The 19660-nt window shown below is 38.0% G+C and overlaps 2 protein-coding genes across 3 annotated transcripts in view; both read right to left on the bottom strand.

Moving 5' to 3' along the window:
- Positions 1 to 9797, bottom strand: part of LOC134208699 (klaroid protein) — a 55583-nt gene extending 45786 nt beyond the window's left edge. The window contains exon 1 of one of the 2 annotated variants that reach the window (XM_062684516.1): positions 9614 to 9797. The gene's annotated coding sequence lies outside the window, so the exon portion shown is untranslated. The remainder of the gene's footprint in view (positions 1 to 9613) is intronic. The other variant, XM_062684517.1, reaches the window with a different exon arrangement.
- Positions 9798 to 11492: 1695 nt separating this feature from the next.
- LOC134214434 (RINT1-like protein) lies at positions 11493 to 14021 on the bottom strand. Its single transcript, XM_062693809.1, has 3 exons — positions 12950 to 14021; positions 11862 to 12886; positions 11493 to 11807 (listed from the first exon to the last, which is right to left on the bottom strand). The coding sequence occupies exons 1-3, from the start codon at positions 13895 to 13897 to the stop codon at positions 11618 to 11620; spliced, it is 2163 nt and encodes a 720-aa protein (XP_062549793.1). The 5' UTR covers positions 13898 to 14021; the 3' UTR covers positions 11493 to 11617.
- Positions 14022 to 19660: the final 5639 nt, after the last annotated feature.

The raw sequence follows: 19660 nt of genomic DNA on the forward strand, positions 1-19660 counted from the left end.
TCCAAAGGAATTTCTGGAGAAAACGCTGTAGATTTGTTTAAAGGCATTGCGAGAAAAAACTCATGAAAATATTTCCAATGGAATTGCTGAAGGAATTTCCGAAAGAACTCATGAATGAATTTTCTAAGGAACTCCTGCTATAGTTTCAGACATTTTTATAGAAATAATAATACAATAATTTACAAAGGAATTTATATTTTCCGAAGTAGTTTCAAAAGAAAATTCAGAATGAATTTCTTAATGGAATCTCGAAGGAATTCCGAAAGAAATATCTATGGGGTCGTACACTTATTACGTAAGCAATTTTTCTGGGTTTTTCAGCCCCCCCTCCCCCCATGTAAGATTTTTCCCATACAAATGATTTTTTATGTATATGGCGCGTAAGAAAACAGCAGACCCCCCTCCCCCCAAAAGTGCTTACGTAATATGTGTACGGCCCCTATAAACCTGAAAGAATTACCATACTGAATAAATTTGCAAAGGAATACCTGGAGGAATCTCCTTTAGGTTTTCCTAAAATAATTTCAAAAGGTATCCCTGAAGAAACATCTGAAAAACAAATTCCAAAGGGAATCTTCAAAAAAAAGTCCCAAAGGATTTCCCAAACAAATTTACGAATATATTGCTAAAGAAATTTTCGAAGGATTTACTCACAAATGTTTCGAAGGGATCCTGAAGGAATTTTTGAAGGAGCTCCCTAAACATTTTTTAGTAAACAAAGGGATTTCCAAAGGAACTGCAAAAGTCTACGTAGACTTTATTTTTTGGAAGACAGTCTCAGTGCTGATATATCTAGACCAACATTTGAAAAGGGCGTAACAGCCAAAATTTATTTCTTCTGATACTTCGTCTGCATATAAAGCTGTATATGTGGACAAAGAATCAGAAGGAATAAATTTTGGCTGTTACGCCCTTTTCAAATGTTGGTCTAGATATTTCGTTATATTCATTTGAAAACCGAATAGGAAATCTAGTCAGTCATTTTTTGCCCATGTCGTTATGACGATTTTTTGATTACACGACGACACCTAACGTCGTGCGCGTCATTAACGATGCGTCGAGTAGCAATGAAGACAATACAACTCGTCGCGACTGTGGCTTTTCTTACTGCGACGATGACTGTTGTCAGCCCTGCTTCTGAGCCTATTGAATGGCGGCTTCCGAGCCACTTAAATAAAGGTTTTCTTTGCATCTTTAAGGGGCGCTTATGAGTATTTTAAAAAATGCTTTTAAGACTCTTGGAAGAAGAATTCCGTACTTTTTGAAGCGAAGCTTTCGAACTAGTTGAAAGGACTTCTGATTCTCTTAAAGTAGGCTTCGGAGCCTCCTAAAAAGAGGCTTACGAGTCTCTTGGAAGAAGCCTTCCGAGCCTCTTGAAAGGAGCTTTCCGACCCTTTTAAAAGGAGGCTTCCGGGGGTTTTGAAAGTAGACTTCCGGGCCTCTTAAAAAAAGGCTTCCAGGTCTCTTGAAAGGAGTCTTTCGGGCTTCTTTAAAGTAAGATTCCGAGTCTCTTGAAAGGAGGCTTCCGAGCCTCTGGAAAGAAGGCTTTCGAGCCTCTTGAAATATGATTACTGAGCGTTTTGAAATATGATTTCTGAGCGTTTTGAAAAGAACTTCCCGAGCCTTTAGAAAAGAGCCTTCCGAGCTTTTCGAAAGAAGGCTTCCGACCCTCTTAAAAGAAGGCGTCCAATCTTGTTGAAACGAGGTAATCACTTTCCCTTCGAAGGGACTGGAACCCACGACCCTCAGAATGTCCATAGGATTTTTTATTTTGTCAGGAAATTACTCAAATTTGGAAGAGAAATTAGACAAAAAAAACCAGATTAATCCACTTACAGTGAGATTTTGACCCTTCCTTAATCGTAAGGAAATATTGTCAGACTTCAGTATTTAAAGCGAGATAAAAGTAGTCAACATCCCACGACGATTGAACGTATAAAGTGACAAATTAATTGCCTACTAAAAGGCGGATTTCATGGGTTGAGTAAAAAGATATTTTAGTTACAGTAGCCGTTCGATAACTGCAAAATGTTTACTTTTCAGTTAACGAATGCCGTTCGATAACTGCAACGCATGCTAAACGTCAAACGGTTGACAATCGACGTCAGATGCAATAAAAGTGCATCTAAATGTGCAGCGCAATGCAGCTGTCATTGAGTTTGACATCAGTTTGAAGTTTAGCGGTCCGATAACTGCAAAACTGTTGCAACTATCGAATTGCAGTTAAAAAGCATTGCAGTTAAATGACTTGCAGTTATCGAACGTCTACTGTACTAGATAAAGATTGTCGCTTCGGTTCCCTTTGCTCTGCTGTCCGGAACATGTTGGGTATCAAGCTGTCAAATCGTATGGTTTTTGCTTCTTTGACATTTAGCTCCCCTATTCTCGCCAGCAAAAGATGTTCCGAACAGCGACAATCTTTATCTGGTAACTAAAATATCTTTTGTTGAGTAACAACAAAATGAATGAATACGCACTGTACGTCATGCTGCCTATCTATCAAGCGCTCGTCGGTTTAAATAGCTATTGTACCATGGTTAGTAACTGTCGTAACGATGGTAGCATATGCATATACTTGTAATTTCCAGAGACCTCGACATTAATTAATCCAGAACTAACTAAATCAGTCAGACCAATGACTGAAACTGTATGAAATATATGTTATTATTGAACAAAACTCAATAGCGTTCAATAATAACATATATTTCGCTTTCTAGATGCCTATTTTTGTAATACTAATCTTGTTTAATACCTTAAAAATGAGTGAGATTTATATGTTAGTAAATTTCAGAATTTGCACACATACGCACACATACATGCATATAAGTGGTCTAATTAGTGTCTCAAAACATGCTAACATTTGCTATCCAGCTTCCACTGAAGAAATTTTTGAAATCCCTTTAAATTTTTACGTTTTTGCTTTTCTGAGAAGATTGTTTGGTACATGCTGGCTTATGTTCCACAATTAATATCAATTGTTTCTTTGAAACAAATCAGAAAAACAAGCATATGTCCATATCATATCATTTGTTAAAATTATATTCTCAATATTAAAGTGAATTTGTTCCAAAAACCATACATTTTATTTCATAATTCAAGAGATTTATTGATAGATTAATACATAACACGCCTGTGTAACGCATACAAAGCGAAATTATAGACACTTCCGAAGGAAGGGTCAAAAATCGTGAGAAATCATTCTGAAATTAAACAAGAAAATTTTTGGAATGTTCGCTTAAACTTAAAATTACCTCGGGAAATAATTTTAAATTTTCTCGGAAATTCACTCGCAATTTTGATGGGAAAACTTTTGAAATTTAGAAGGAAATTCATGCCGATGTAAAAGTATCGGCGGCGGTGGTGCACACCTCTAGGAGGAATCGAATCCAACAGAAATTAAATTAATTGGTTACGAGATTTTGGTTTCAGGTGCTGTGGACTTCTTATTGGCATTGCATCCCCCACTGGGACATTGCCGCCCCGCTGCTTAGTGTTCATTCTGCACTTCCACAGTTATTAACCGCGAGGTTTCTATGTCAAGTTACCATTTTAGCATTTATATATCATGAGGCTAACACGATGTTACTTTTATACCCAGGGAAGTCGAGATTTGAATAGCTGAGTTACCGTGATGTGCCCTAATTTCGAGCGCGCCCTAACTTCGCACATTATAAAATCATTTTTTTTTTTTCAATTTTTAGGTGCCAGTCAAAATTGAAAAATCTGGAGGATTACAAAATATCATTGTTATTGAACGTTTTTCACGAAAAAAAAATGAAAAACAAACTTGGTTTAGTACACCAAATAAAATTATTTCAATTTGATCCTCCCATCGACCGCCATATTTGCAAGGCACAGCGACGAAGATCATGACTCAAGTAAACAAATGATTTTACTGTACAAAACTGGCTACTTTTTGGAAATATTTGTATCCATTATGCTCTGTTGGATATGTTTATTCATCATTACTATTGAAAAGTGTAAAATTTTATGTATTTTGTGTTTATTTAGACTTTCGCTTTGTGCGCGAAATTAGGTATATGAGAGTAATTATGGTGCCTAATTTCGTTTATTGTTGTTGCGTAGTTTCATTTGCAACATTCTAATGAAACAAAAGCAATATAAAACACAGGACAGTTTTACACTGAATAGAACCCGAAGAGTTCATTCCCATACGCTTTTTATCTAATTTTCAGGCGGATAACCACCGACATCGACTAATGTTGACTTGAAAAATCTTATAGATCAGTGCCTGCAATAGCTACCTAACAAAGCCGATGTGTAAAATGATGCTAAAATGTGCGATGTGTAAAATGATGCTAAACTTAAGATAAAACTACAGCAGCTTTTTCGAAAATGTATATAATATTGAAGTTGTCTTGTATAAAACACATATTTGAAGATGTCCTATGTAAGAGATAGCGGAATTTAAGACTTTCTTTCATGACGTCTCGAAAATTTAAACTTTTTTATACACCAGCTTAACATTGCTCATACAATGCCTTTTTTTCTTAAAATATGGTTTATATTTCAGAAGCAAACGATATTTTAGGAATCATGATTTGTGTCAACTAAAATGCATAAAGTAAAATCTAAGCAAAGCTCCAGGGTCGAAATATAGGCACATACCATTTCGACTAAAGAATGGGTCACTGACGGCTGTCTGATACCGTTATCTGCATATTTTGAACAATGGATGCATGCTTCTATTGGTTAATTGATTATATTTCATCAAACCAATAACGATATTCAATTCCAAACATGAGCGAAGTTAGGAACACTTTTGCGCGAAATTAGGAACTATCCTATTTTCTTGCGCGAAATAAAGAGCATACAACGGTCTCGGATTCATTTTTTTTTTGTTTTTTTTTTTCGAGAGTTGACCAGTTGTAGTCTTAATAGACTGGTATCTCGGCTGGGCTCTCCATGTGATACACAATACTAGCAGACGACTCAAGCTATGTTGCTCACTAGGTCACTGCGGCCTGGGTTTGTATTGTGATCATACCGATACATTATTCTTTCTATCTACAGTCTGTCAATTATAAACCGAACAAATAATGGAAGCTCAACATGTACATAGATGTTTTCTGAATAAGTAGTTAACATGTAAATTTAATTATTAGTTACTTGGAGCCGACATTCAATACCTAATAGTAGTCTATGTTGACAACGGGTGGTACTGTTGCCATTTCCAAGTAACAATTTCGAATAAAGATGTAATGATATCATTCTGGTAGGGTGGTTTTAAAATAGATTAATTTAAGTACTATTGTAATAAATGGACACATTGAAGAGCTTCCCTCATTTTAACACGGTTGAGTATCGGATGTTTGTCAATACGTCGTCGAGTTAATTGTATCCTATCAGTCACAGTAATGTCATATGTTAAAGTTTCAGTAGTCTAATAGTGATCATTATACAAAATTTCTGTCCAGTTGTTCCGTAATTGCTTTTTTTGGTCAAGTTCTATTCCCTTTTCTAATATTCAAACCTTTATTATTTATTAAAATAATGAGGTCTAAAATTCAGTTATTCAGATTCAGGGTATACAATATTCAATATAATAGTGGATGAACGCATCATATGGTCTATCCTCATTTCCGTAAATGGTCAAGTTATTAGTCTTGTAGCAATAATAGTGGTACTAGTTATTCTCTATCTTGTGAGTGCAATGGTCTCAATTAACTATTCTAAACAGAACTCTGTCTCTTGTCTTTCTGTCCACCGATGGTCATGTATTTATTTTCGTTTTTTATTATTTATTTGATATCTTTAAATTTCAGTCATTTATTTTACTATCGGTCATTTCTTTTATTATAAGGTAAAGGTCAGCGAATTTGTCTTAATACGAGAAACACTAAGTCATGTCCCCTATATATCCGCTAATTTCTCTAACTAACCTAATAGAAGGAAGAGAGAAACAGTTTTTTTGCGTTGATCCATGCAGCTAGAGAGACTAAAATAAAAAGATTATCGAGAAGATATAATAGATACATTCACTATCTCCAATGCTAAATTAGTAAATCTACAAATTCTACTTTTCACTACTAAAATTCTACTTCAGCTATACTGCCGTCATACGCATATCTGTCCCATGTTTGCTGGGATTCCCTATGTACATGGGACAATTATGCGTAGAATGGCAGTATACGGGTACAAAATGAATTATTGTTAGCTACTACTACAAGTATAAATAGATGTATGCTATTTGGATAAGCGTTTGTTTCAGGGTCTTGTTAGTATTAGAGTTATGTTAGTTAGACCCCTACTGAGCCCTGCCGGCACCTCCAAATTTACCAATAGGCAGTTGTTGTTAGATCGTGCGACACTAACCATTAGTTAACTTGGAGGCATGGTATCTCAAGTGTTTGGTATAACTGTTGACCTTATTTAAGTAAGATGTGATAAAAGTTTCTCTACGGAGCTTATTTTCAAACCATTACCATTAAAATAACGATATTATTGTGAAGGAGATATAAAAAATTGAAAAATATTTTTATTTTTTTAATTTAGTGTTGAACTTAACCTTTGTTTGAAAAAAGTACTCTATTAAACAACAAAAATAAAAATAAAATAAAAATCTTTTTAAGACACTTGAAATATCAACGTCAAGCCCCTTATCCATGGACAGGGTACAACGGTCTCGGATTCATACTCCATTTTTTTTTTTTAAATAGCAGCAAAATTTGCAAGTAACATTTTTTTGAGAGCCTAGAATCCTTCTACTACGTGATGCAGTAGCAAATGTTTCCAAATGGCCACTACATGTTTTTTAATGAACGTTTTAACTTTGTCAGATCTTAAGTGCACGAAATTAGGGTACTTCACGGTATATTGTTATTTTCTCAGAAAATGCTCGCTTCAGAATGAAAATTCTCCAACGTATTTTCAGTGCGCACGCTCCTGTGGCTCTGGCCTGGCGTGCATTTTTTTAGACAGATGGATATGACATTTTTAATATTCAAATATCCCTCTATTAGTTGCACTTAGGGCCAATTTCTTCACCTCCGCTTAACTCTTAAGCGCTGCTTACCCATACGATTAAACCTGGTTTAAGCACTAAGCGGAGGTGAAGAAATCGGCCCTTAATGAATTAAGAATATATAATCGTCATTAATCAAAGAGCAGAACTTTTTGCACAAAATGTAGGACAATACTGTTTGCCTTCCAATGTTGGTTTGAAGATGCTGTTTATCGAGTAATTCTCATAATTCATTTCAAATAAACAGCTTTGAATTCAAGTGTTTTAAAGTTATAATCAGATCTGCTATATTATAAAATTAACATTCCCGGGTTTCCCGGTGATCTCAAATTCCCGGGTTTTTTTCCGGTTTTCCCGGTTTCCCGGATTTGAGTGGCCACCCTGATGAGAGTACTGATAAGTGCCGCCATCATTGAGCCGCTTCGAGCATATTAACAATAGAGGTAATAAACTATAGAGGACGATTGTTTCTGCGGTTCCCTTCACGTAAAAAAATAACCTTATATGTTATGGCAAAAAACCATTCGAAAATACTTATACTCTTCATTATGCCACCTAATGAATGATCCCATATCAAAAAGCTAATAACATTCATAAGTTAATGAAAAGTATAAGTTTCCGAATGTATGTCAGTTTTTTCTTATACATGTCATTAAGCGCCTGCTTTGGCAAAAAAGTATTAGAAATATTAATAATAAACAACATTAAATTTTTTTACGTGTTTGTTCTCGTTCCCAAACATTTTGTCGAAACGTACTGATATTTCCTTCGTTGACATTTAGCGCCCTATTCTCGCCAGCAAAAGATGTTTCGCCAGTCACGACAGCGACAATCTTCCTCTATTGTTTATTACCTCTATAACAATAACGAACTCGGTCATTGGCCGAGCACCTTAGAAAATGTGCCGTGAGGCAAAAGGACAGCCTCTCCCACCTCTGAAGAGATTTCTCTATTTTCAAGCATAGTGTGAATCCATTTGATAACGTTCCTATCGAAGATTCTTCTCCTAATGGCACGATCCATTGAACGAATAATAAGTATTATCGAAAGTTCCTATACTTAAGAATATTCAAAGCGTTATCTCTTTTGCAAATGGAGCTGTTTTCCTCCTTGGATACCATTGTATGAAGTACCGTAATTGTTGACTTACCTGACTGGTAGGCAAACAGGAACAGTGGAAATTTGATCATGTAATTTGAGTTGATATAATCACTCATCACCTTTTCCATAGTTTTCAACAGAACTGATGAGAGACTAATCTTCTTCTATATACATAAAAATGAATTTCTGTCTGTCTGACCCTTATGGACTCGGAAACTACTGAACCGATCGGCGTGAAAATTTGTATGCAGATGTTTTTGGGGCCGGGGAAGGTTCTTAAGATGGTTCGAGACCCCTCCCCACTTTGGAAAGGGGGGCTCCCATACAAATGAAACTGAAATTTCTGCATAACTCGAGAACTAATCAGAGAATAAAACAATTTTAGGCGAAACGAAGTTCGTCGGGTCTGCTAGTGGACTATAAGATTTAGGATGCGTCTTATCTCGCTTTCCTACTTTTGGTATTCGGTTAACTTTTATTTGTCTCCATAAAGATGCAATTACCTTATTATAATTGTTAAGTAATTGCCATCCCTAAAGGCACCGGCTCCAGTTAAAGATAACGGCCATTAGGCATTACCGCAAGCTGAAGAAAATGACCACAATATCTATTCGCAACTTAAATTCTCAAGACCAGAATTACCCTTTTAATTTTTTTGAAATCAATTTTTCAATTAGTCACAAATTTAAATGGCTGCAAATCAACTCAAACGCTTTCAAGAACATACATAATCTTTGAATCTGGCACCACTGTAGAGTAGATATCCAAATTCAGCATCAAACGATTTAAAGCATAAGGCTATCTGACGTTTATCATCTTTCTCTTGCACGCGCACAGGCGGGATAGGGTTTGTATCCATACGGAAACGCTTCCGAAGCGTTTCCGTATGAAAACAAATCCTATCCTTTCCGTGCGCGTGCAAGAGAAAGATGATTAAACGTCAGATAGCCTTATAGCATATATGCTATGCTTTAAATGCCTATCAGATTTGAAAATGTTTACTCACTTTTCACAAAATTATTAAAGAGACAACGAAAACACATTCATTCAAACCAAACCAATAAACGTTGAAACGGGCAATGGAATAAGCGAGAGCAGGAAAGAAGAAAAACAAATAAACTCTGAGACCGGGCGGTGGATACAGAGGCGAGCGGATGGGCAGCATGTATGCAGCATATTGTTAATGTGTTGGAAGGGGGAGAAAAAAAAACGAAGAAAGGCTGTTGGGTAAAACGGCACGCCCTATTTTTAATCACTTTACATACAGTTTAAATTTAACTCAAGTTGGTTTAATGCTTCCCGACTTATTTTTGAAAAACTATTTGATACAACATAAATCTTGTAGAACTACACTCCCAACTGGCTTCAACCCTGGATAGCAAAACTCGCATCATTCAACACCGCACTCGAACCATTTCTTCTTCTTATGCGTCTTGTTCCCACAAAAATGCACTCTGCTACCCGCTTGAAAAACACTCTTTTCAAACCGAAATCCACCACATTCGACACGGAAAACACTAGAATTACCTTGGCCAAACACCAACCGCATAAATTTTACACTTTTTGGTTAATTTTTGGGCGGTTTTACCGCTTTTTTCCGCTATTTTACATCAGACGACGCGCGAACCAGCAGCGAAATTTTCACGAAACCGATCGAACCAACGAACGAGAACGAAGTGCGTGACTCGTTGCTGGGGAGGGTTAACCGAAATAACGAAGAAAGCCCGAAGACGGTTGATAGTTTTGCTCGCTCATCATCACTGGATGTCAATGATGAAGCTTGTGACAGATTGGAAATGATGATAGTTGATGACTCCTTTTTTGCACTGTGAAAAAAAAAACAAAAACAAGAGATTATCTTTTATCTCTGTTCCAATTTAAATAATATTTTTATTAATCCTATGTACTTAACTCTACACTCAAATTAATCGAATGATAATTATTATCCTATAGGACTTTCCATACTATGATCATTACTACTATGCAATCAAGCAATTTATAACATGTAATTAACTAAGAACAGACATCTTTCCTATGCTAGTCATAGGGATCCTATAATGAGAGATATGCGAAAGCGGCCATTGTAAGCCAATCAAGCATTGAGAACTGTCAAAGCGTGAGCCAAATGAACGATGTTATTGTTGCAGATTGAGACGAGGTTGAGAGGTATTGAGATAAATTTTTAGAAAAGTTTCATCGAATAAACAGTTCGTTTTACTTTCGCGAGTAGAAGTTATCTAATTTATGTATCGTGTTTCGCCTATTTGTATTGCACTTTTATTTTAGTGATAATGCTTAATTTAAACACTGTTAGTGGACAGACAAACATATTCCAAACTGTTATAAAATGTAAAGTCATATACAAGCTTGAACATTTTACGCTGCGGCAAGTGCTGGAAGCGTTTGCTAACAAAAGTAACAGCACGTAACAGCGTTGCTAAATCGTCTGGAAAAGTATTTGCATATCTCTCATTATAGGATCCCTAGCTAGTCATTGCAAAAATATGTTTGACCCGGGGCATCGAGAATATTTTTTACCCCGAAAAAATCCATGGCCGGAACAAGAATCGGCAAGCCATCTCCGGATTGGAAATTATGTAATGGTAATTAAAAATTATGTAAATGTGACAAATTATATAACTCAAGGGCTTCATTGTTCACTTGACTGATTCAGCTTTATTTGAGTATATTTCTCGCTTAACTTTTCAAAAGGTCCTAAGTAACATTTTTTTCATGAATTAATTTGCATAGCGCAATCAACAGAACAACATGAAAGCTATTGATTGCAGTATTCATATTTGATTACTTCAACATCAGACTGCTAATCTGAATATTTTTTTGGCTGTTAAAGTACCTTAAAAGCTTAAAATGAAATTTTAAGTACTTATATTGGCCAACATTGATGGAACTAAAGTAAACCTTAACATTTTTCAAAAAATAAGAAAATAAACATCGGGGCCCTCCTTAGCCGTGCGGTAAGATGCGCGGCTACAAAGCAAGACCATGCTGAGGGTGGCTGGGTCCGATTTCCGGTGCCGGTCTAAGCCAATTTTCGGATTGGAAATTGTCTCGACTTCCCTGGGCATAAAAGTATCGTCGTGCTAGCCTCATGATATACGAATGCAACAATGGTAACCTGGGTTAGAAACCTCGCAGTTCATAACTGTGGAAGTGCTTAATGAACACTAAGCTGCGAGGCGGCTCTGTCCCAGTGTGGGAATGTAATGCCAATAAGAAGAAGAAGAAGAAGAACGTAAACATATTTACTTCAAATTCATAAACCGGAGACGAGCTAGCCTAGGCCTGAAAGTCTCCTTAAATAGACACAAAAAACCATTAATCAAAATCATTCCTTCGCTTAAGTAGAAGATAACAGGCATTTTTTCAAATATTCATAGCAATACACTTTTATACAGTATAGAAGCATTTTCAACGGATTTTTTATTCTTTTTCGCAACAAGACTTAATAGAAAAACTTTAGGTTCATACAACACAATATCACCGAAACATATACAATAAAATACTATATTATTAGGAAACAACTATATCATTCCTCCTCTCCAAAATTTCTATGGTCGCCGTTTTACCGAGTATGGATAGTCCCACCTCTTTCAGGGTTGATCGCACAACATCTTCTGTTTGCTCTGAAGATCGCAGTGTCTCATGCAGCAACATTGCCGAACCCAGCGGCATCGTCAGCAGTATGCAAGTGTCGTTTATTCTGAAAGATTTTTTATGAGTAATCATCTACCAGCATAAAATGCTATACACATACCTCTTAAACAGTAAGCTTGGTTTTCGGGCATACTGTCCCAACAGGGCAAACAGATTCCTGGTCATATCGAACTGGAACTGCAGTGCTCCACCAGTTGAGAACTTTGTGTTCATTACCATCCCATCGATGAACCACTCGTCCAGGTGAAGAGCGATCAGCCGAATCACGATCGAGAACACATTGGCAGACAGTTCCGCCTCTAGACTGTGCAGATGGTTCACCAACATTTGGAACATTTCGCTGGCGCTGGCCGACATCATGAAAGTCTCCTTCGTGTCCAATTGGTTCATAGATGGCCACACGTCGTGTCTATAGGAGCGGGATTTTGCTTTGACGTCATCCACTACCCGTGAGGCAAGATCTTTGACCAACGACCTTTGCCAGTGGTCCATCTCTTCGATCGTTTTGTCGAATACGGAGCTGATTTCGTCGGCGTGAGGACCATACAAAGCGGCATGCAAGTGCAAATAGTGCACGTTTTCACCCCATTCTCGTAAGACCGAAGTAATGTAGTTGATGGCGTTCAAAATCTTGGTCGAACTGACGCAATCAGGCCCTGGGCTATTGTGCAACTGAACTAGCCTCCGCCGGAAGTTGTCGATCAATTCAAGTTGGAGTTCTAAAAACTGCAATTGTTGTCCGGGTTGCGGCAAGGAACAGTACCGCTCACGAATGGCATCCAGCAGTCGGATGAACTGATCCGCACAGCAAGGAATTTTCATATCGTCCAGATTGGCAGGATCAAGAAACTTCCAAGGGTCTACGCTCTTCAGCATAGCGTCCATTTTATCCGTGGTGAATTTCTCCTCGATTGCCATCCACTTGACCAGATACTTTGGCTGAATCAGCACAGAAACGGCACTAGGGAAACTCGACGGATACCCGAGGGTGGATTTCAATTCCTGCTCGAACGAAAGTATTTCGTCAATCAAATGACTAAATAACGCCTCATCCTGACAAATAGAATCGATGTCATCGATCAGTTTCTCTATGGCCAGCTGTACGAGTCCTCGAATGAATTCCAACTAAAATTTATCATTGATGTCAAAGCTTCGTACGAAAAAGAAACCACTGAAGAATCTACTCACCCGAACGTTGTGGTTGTCGACACCCGCCTTTATGGCAGGTGTTTGGAAATTTTGCCCCACGAACACATGGTTCTCCTTAGCCCATGCAAGGATCTGTGTGAAATACCACTCGGGTTTGTCCAGACGATTGGTTTGCTTATTGCCGAAAAAATGAAACGTAAATCGAAGCCGGAATGGCTTCAGAAGCAACTCGTTTGGTGCCGTAATAGGAGGACAAATGATCGAGGGTGTGAGCTTGACGCTTAGCAAGTTTTGATCACCGGGAATCTTCACCAGGAATAGATACTCCGCCAGAATGGACAGCTTGTGGAGGTTCTCTTTGGAAGGGTTGAACAATTCAAGTGTTTGGTTCAAATTAGGCCACTTTATCGACTTCAGAACTGCTTCAAAATCCTTGGAAAATTTCTCCTTGAGGATATCATGCCAATAGAAGGCGGTGTTCCTGGCGTACATTTTTAAATGAGGCGAATCCAACCCGCTCAACCGGTCCAGAATACTATTCGAATGTCCACTTAGAGCCACATATAGGCTGATCGTCTTATTCTCGTCCTTTCCATTAATGGAAACGGTTAGCTCCTGACCGACACTCTGTATATCCAGTAGAATCTTGAAGTATTCCTTCATGTTCTCCAGCTTCTTAATCTTTTTCAGATGGCCATCGATCCGCTCCAGAACTTCCTTGTGCCGTTCGATTCGCTCCAGCAATTTTTCTTCAAATGCTTCCAAGTTGTCGGCTGCTTCCTCCAGCTCCGTGTGCTTCCACGAACACGACTGGATGGCATTCTTCAGTTCTGGCATGCAGTTCTCATCGGGAAGGGTGATTCTACTGGCCAGACGTTGTAAGTCCGCCCGATAGCTTTGCAGCAAGGCTTCGTTTTTCTGAAGGGCGTCAAAATCCTTACCTAGCTCTTTATTGAAGCGAGCCACCACCCGATCCTCGATCGTCATTTTCGGTGACACTATTATGAATAGAAAATTTTACGGCAAAAACACTGAATATCAAAAAAATAATAGTAAAAGTACGTAGAACTATAAGAACTACAGGATTTTTGGCAAGTAATCAGCTACGATGAAAACACATCATCATCATCATCATCATCAAGCTTGTCCAGCTGTCGTCATCAATCATCGATAATATTTGAGCGTTACAAGCGTTTACAAGCGTTACAGACAAGAGTTCTAGTACCTCAACCATTCTGCGCCTAAGGGTCTGTTCAAATATTACGTACACTATTTAAAAAATAAACGAGAGGACCGTCCCGAATAAAATGGAATTATTTAACTATTTTTCTAGTAATCGTTTTTTGAGTATAGAAAATTAAAGTTGAATTATTTGAGGAATCATATGAAATACCGTACGTTAATTACACTCAGGAAAATCGACACATACTTTATGGCAAAAACCCATGTATTTTGAAATATGCATATCATGAGTCGGCACATACTTAATTGCATATAATAGCCTATTCAGATTACGCCATTAATGACATAATAATTGGCGTTTCAGGGTAAATACGCTTTATGATGTCATTATTTACGTAATATTCCATACATTTTGCGCTGTCAAAAGATACCCGCTAAAAAGAGTCACAAAGAATTTATTACGAACAATTATTACGAGAGAGCTTTCGTTCTAACTGGGATGCAGGGAGAAATTCAACAAAACAAAACTGACAAGCGTCACGCTCTCTTTGCCAGAGAGAAAATTCTCTCTGTTTTCATTTCGTTTCGTAATTGACAGTCATGCTCTTTCTGTCGCAGCAGGGTCGAATGCATGTTAGATGGAAATCTTCTGAGCGCTGAAGAATAACTCGGATTGTGATGGTTTTGTGGAAAGCATTTTATATGATGAAAAATAATGATGATAATTATTTATTCTCCACTTATTCAACATGAATTGTTTAAAAAACAGATGCTCTCTAGAATTAACATGAAGTATTTAACTTAAACCTAGATTTAATAGAACAAATCGAATAAATTTTCAAGTTCAAGAGCCAATGCGGAAGACAATTTAAAACGTAGGAATGGTTGTAAAACGAATATATTTGATGAATAAACATGATTTCATAAATTGTTTCAATTCTGCTCCTTGAATGGCTTAATATACTTTGGATTTCAACATTTTTCACGTGGGACAACTGTACGATTTGAATGGGATGTATATATAAAGTAGAATAACCTTAAATAAAACATGGATTGGTAATGCGTTAATTCATCCAAAATCCAGTTTAAATTATATCACATTCACACGATTCGATTTTGTTAGAAGCTGTATCATTGATTGTCGAGTAGAACGCAATGGTTCAGTTTCCATTTTTGAAAAAAAATTTAATTGCTGAGTTGCCCTTCATACATGGAGATACTGGTGGGAATACATTTTAGTTCGATAATATTTCTTGAAAATTGGTCCAATCGTCCTTTTTTTTATTTATTTGTGAGAATTCCCAAAAGTATCTAAATTTTTCTATCAAATCTCTGTTCGATCATAGTACAGAATCAAAATACTTTTTAAACTTAAAAATAAATTGAGGAATAGTCTGATTCCCTGAAGAACGGCGCACCCAACTAATGAATGTAGCTTCGCTCATTATCCTTGATGAGAGCTTCATATTTTCTTTTTATATTTTTTTTTCGTGGAAACTTTGTTTAGAAAAAAATGTTCGATTGTCGCCACACAAATGCTTGATTTCGCAAATTAAATTTTAAAACTCTCCTTGAATTCAACCCTGTATTAGCGTGCAAATGAGGAAACATGGAAACGTCAAGATATATTATCTTGCTGCAGTCTGAACACCTCGTAATAATTGGATACCCTCTCACTTAACAAAGTCATAAATAGCCCAATCTGAATAGCTTGAGCTTGAGCTTGATTGACTGCTCGTAGTTGCTACTCCATTATGACCAGATCAGCTGTTCTTGCACAGAGAACCAACAGATGTTTGCTTGGGACTAGCACACATCTTCAATGTACAAGTACTGGTGATTTCATTTGTTAGGTCATACTGGCACCTGCCACGTTAGAATGCAAGTCAATGTAAGAAAGGGAGCTGAAATGATGATGCAATCACTCGCCCACTGCAAGCCGAAGATACCTCTGCACTTGCCACGAGTTCATGCGGAATTTGTTGGAATTTTTGGGTTAGGTTGGAGAGGCAGAGGTCCGTCTTGGTTAACGAGCTGCTAATGTGATAGATAGGAGAAGGTAACTGATGGAATTTCTAATTGGATGTAGGAAACGAGCTTTATAAGTTCATTTCCAATTCTAGCAGATTACTGTTAGAATACTCAAATTGAAGGTATAGGAATAGTAATGGAAATGGTATGGAAGTCCATTTCCAGTTCTAGCGATTACTAGAGCATGAGAAATAAAGAGAAAGATACCAAGTAGGAGAATGGAACGGACCTGGGATTGAATTCACGACCTCCTGCGTATGAGGCAAAAGCAGTAGCCATATGACTACCAAGCCCGCTTCGAAACAAGAGAGACCACGCACTGAACTAATTATTTTTATTACCGGCCGCGCAATGCAGAACACAATAATTCGGCCGACCGCGCGATCGTTCTGCTGTCCGAAACATGAGAGATCACGCACTGAACTAATTATTTTTATTACCGGCCGCGCAATGCAGAACACAATAATTCGGCCGACCGCGCGATCGTTCTGCTGTCCGAAACATGAGAGATCACGCACTGAACTAATTATTTTTATTACCGGCCGCGCAATGCAGAACACAATAATTCGGCCGACCGCGCGATCGTTCTGCTGTCCGAAACATGAGAGATCACGCACTGAACTAATTATTTTTATTAAAAGCCGCGCAATGCAGAACACAATAATTCGGCCGACCGCGCGATCGTTCTGCTGTCCGAAACATGAGAGATCACGCACTGAACTGATTATTTTTATTACCGGCCGCGCAATGCAGAACACAATAATTCGGCCGACCGCGCGATCGTTCTGCTGTCCGAAACATGAGAGATCACGCACTGAACTGATTATTTTTATTACCGGCCGCGCAATGCAGAACACAATATTTCGTCCGACCACGCGATCGTTCTGCTGTCCGAAACATGAGAGATCACGCACTGAACTGATTATTTTTATTACCGGCCGCGCAATGCAGAACACAATATTTCGTCCGACCACGCGATCGTTCTGCTGTCCGAAACATGAGAGATCACGCACTGAACTGATTATTTTTATTACCGGCCGCGCAATGCAGAACACAATATTTCGTCCGACCACGCGATCGTTCTACTGTCCGAAACATGAGAGATCACGCACTGAACTGATTATTTTTATTACCGGCCGCGCAAATGCAGAACACAATATTTCGTCCGACCACGCGATAGTTCTGCTGTCCGAAACATGAGAGATCACGCACTGAACTGATTATTTTTATTACCGGCCGCGCAATGCAGAACACAATAATTCGGCCGACCGCACGATCGTTCTGCTGTCCGAAACAAGAGAGATCACGCACTGAACTGATTATTTTTATTACCGGCCGCGCAAATGCAGAACACAATATTTCGTCCGACCACGCGATCGTTCTGCTGTCCGAAACATGAGAAATCACGCACTGAACTGATTATTTTTATTACCGGCCGCACAAATGCAGAACACAATATTTCGTCCGACCACGCGATCGTTCTGCTGTCCGAAACATGAGAGATCACGCACTGAACTGATTAATTTTATTACCGGCCGCGCAATGCAGAACACAATAATTCGGCCGACCGCGCGATCGTTCTGCTGTCCGAAACAAGAGAGATCACGCACTGAACTGATTATTTTTATTACCGGCCGCGCAATGCAGAACACAATATTTCGTCCGACCGCGCGATCGTTCTGCTGTCCGAAACATGAGAGATCACGCACTGAACTGATTAATTTTATTACCGGCCGCGCAATGCAGAACACAATAATTCGGCCGACCGCGCGATCGTTCTGCTGTCCGAAACAAGAGAGATCACGCACTGAACTGATTAATTTTATTACCGGCCGCGCAATGCAGAACACTCATAAATAGCCCAATCTGAATAGGCTATAAATTCACACATGGATACTATGACCCACATGGATAGTATGTGTAACCACTCATGTAATGCATGTGAGCGCATGGAATATATCTCGCGTAACATATGATTACGGCTTATAAACCAAAACCATGATTTTTCATTTTCTAGCATAAGCGATTGCTTTGTAAATGATTCTTTATCGTACACTCTGAAAAATCTTCACGTCATGTTTACCTGAAAACAAATGTGGTTCTCATCCACCACACTTTTCACGTAAGAGTGACCTGAATAGCATGCAACCTGAACAAAACTTAGCTTCGGTGAGTTACGTGATTTATCAGGTGAATCTGACTGGATTTTCCAGTACTAATAACGTGAAGTTTGAAAGTAGTTACGTGTTTGATCAGGTGAACCTTACGTGATTGTTACGTACTGGTTACGTGAACTTTTAGTGAAAGCTACATGATATCAGGTATGCTTTGAAATATATTACAAAATTGTTTTTTTTTTTAATGAATGCAAAATAAGTTAGTAACTGCCAGCAGCCGTAAATAGGAAACCTCTTCGCGTTGCTGATGCGCTTGATGCGTTGAAATGCATTTGATGCAAAATGATGTCTTTAATATTAGACAAGGAATGCTGCACTCTGAAAAATCTTCACGTCATGTTTACCTGAAAACAAATGTGGTTCTCATCCACCACACTTTTCACGTAAGAGTGACCTGCTGTCATTCGGCAATTGCACTTCGAAGTTATCGCTAAAACACTGTTGGAGAACAAATCAACGAATGTCGAATGAAATTTATCAGATTTGGACAGAAATGTTGAAACTAGATTCTTTCACAAACATTGCTGCTATTTCCGATGTTGAACCAATCAAAAGGTAGTCCATCCTTGGACGTTGAAATCTGAAATAAATTTTTTATGCTAACGCTACCGAAAAACTGTAGTTCTAGACTTCATGTAGCTTAAACTTCTTCCAAATCACTTTTCTACGAATCTTCTAAATTTCATGCGACTTCCGTTGATATTTTTTCCAAGGAGGGAACTGAAGGTTTGGAAAATTCTCGCCTAGTTGCACCTAAAATATCCTTTACCTCTGCGAAGCCTAACTATGTTTAGGTTATGTATCATTCATTCTTACGTGATTGTCAAGTCACTTCCACGTGAAAAGAATGGTGGATGATAACCACGTTTGTTTTCAGGTAAATCTGACGTGAAGATTGTTTACAATGCTGGTTTTCCGTAAATGCCGAAGCTGCAATCACACTAACACAATCTCACTTAAGTTGTTTACGAGTACATACAAACATATTCACCAAGATTTTTAGTAAAAGTTACGTGAATTTCAGGTGAACATTACCAACGTCACGTAACAATCGTCGTTTGTTCAAGACAGTTTAGTTACGTGATTTTTCACGTGAATATGACGTGATGATTATTTAGAGTGTAGGTAAAACTCCGTACTTAATATCTCTTAAGAAACACATTTATTGCTATTTTGAGTGAACGTCTCATGAACCATTTGAACCATAGTGGTTTTTAAGTCCTTTTTTGGTGCCCTTAACTACCATGCGGAATGTTTGCTTTGGTTTTTAGGCCGTTCACTTTATATTGTTTATTTAGAAAAACTAGCTTCAAGTTATTTCAAAATGTATATTCTTATTAGCTTTTTGATATATCGCATA

The sequence above is a fragment of the Armigeres subalbatus genome, chromosome 2, assembly GCF_024139115.2.
Source record: "Armigeres subalbatus isolate Guangzhou_Male chromosome 2, GZ_Asu_2, whole genome shotgun sequence".
NCBI lineage: Eukaryota > Metazoa > Arthropoda > Insecta > Diptera > Culicidae > Armigeres > Armigeres subalbatus.

Excerpts from the sequence above, each read along its gene's own strand:
- LOC134214434 (XM_062693809.1), bottom strand. The coding sequence starts at position 13,897 with ATGACGATCGAGGATCGGGTGGTGGCTCGCTTCAATAAAGAGCTAGGT. Across the intron at positions 12,887-12,949 it reads TCGACAACCACAACGTTCGG|TTGGAATTCATTCGAGGACT; the intron begins GTGAGTAGATTC and ends GATAAATTTTAG. Across the intron at positions 11,808-11,861 it reads CCAAGCTTACTGTTTAAGAG|AATAAACGACACTTGCATAC; the intron begins GTATGTGTATAG and ends AAAATCTTTCAG.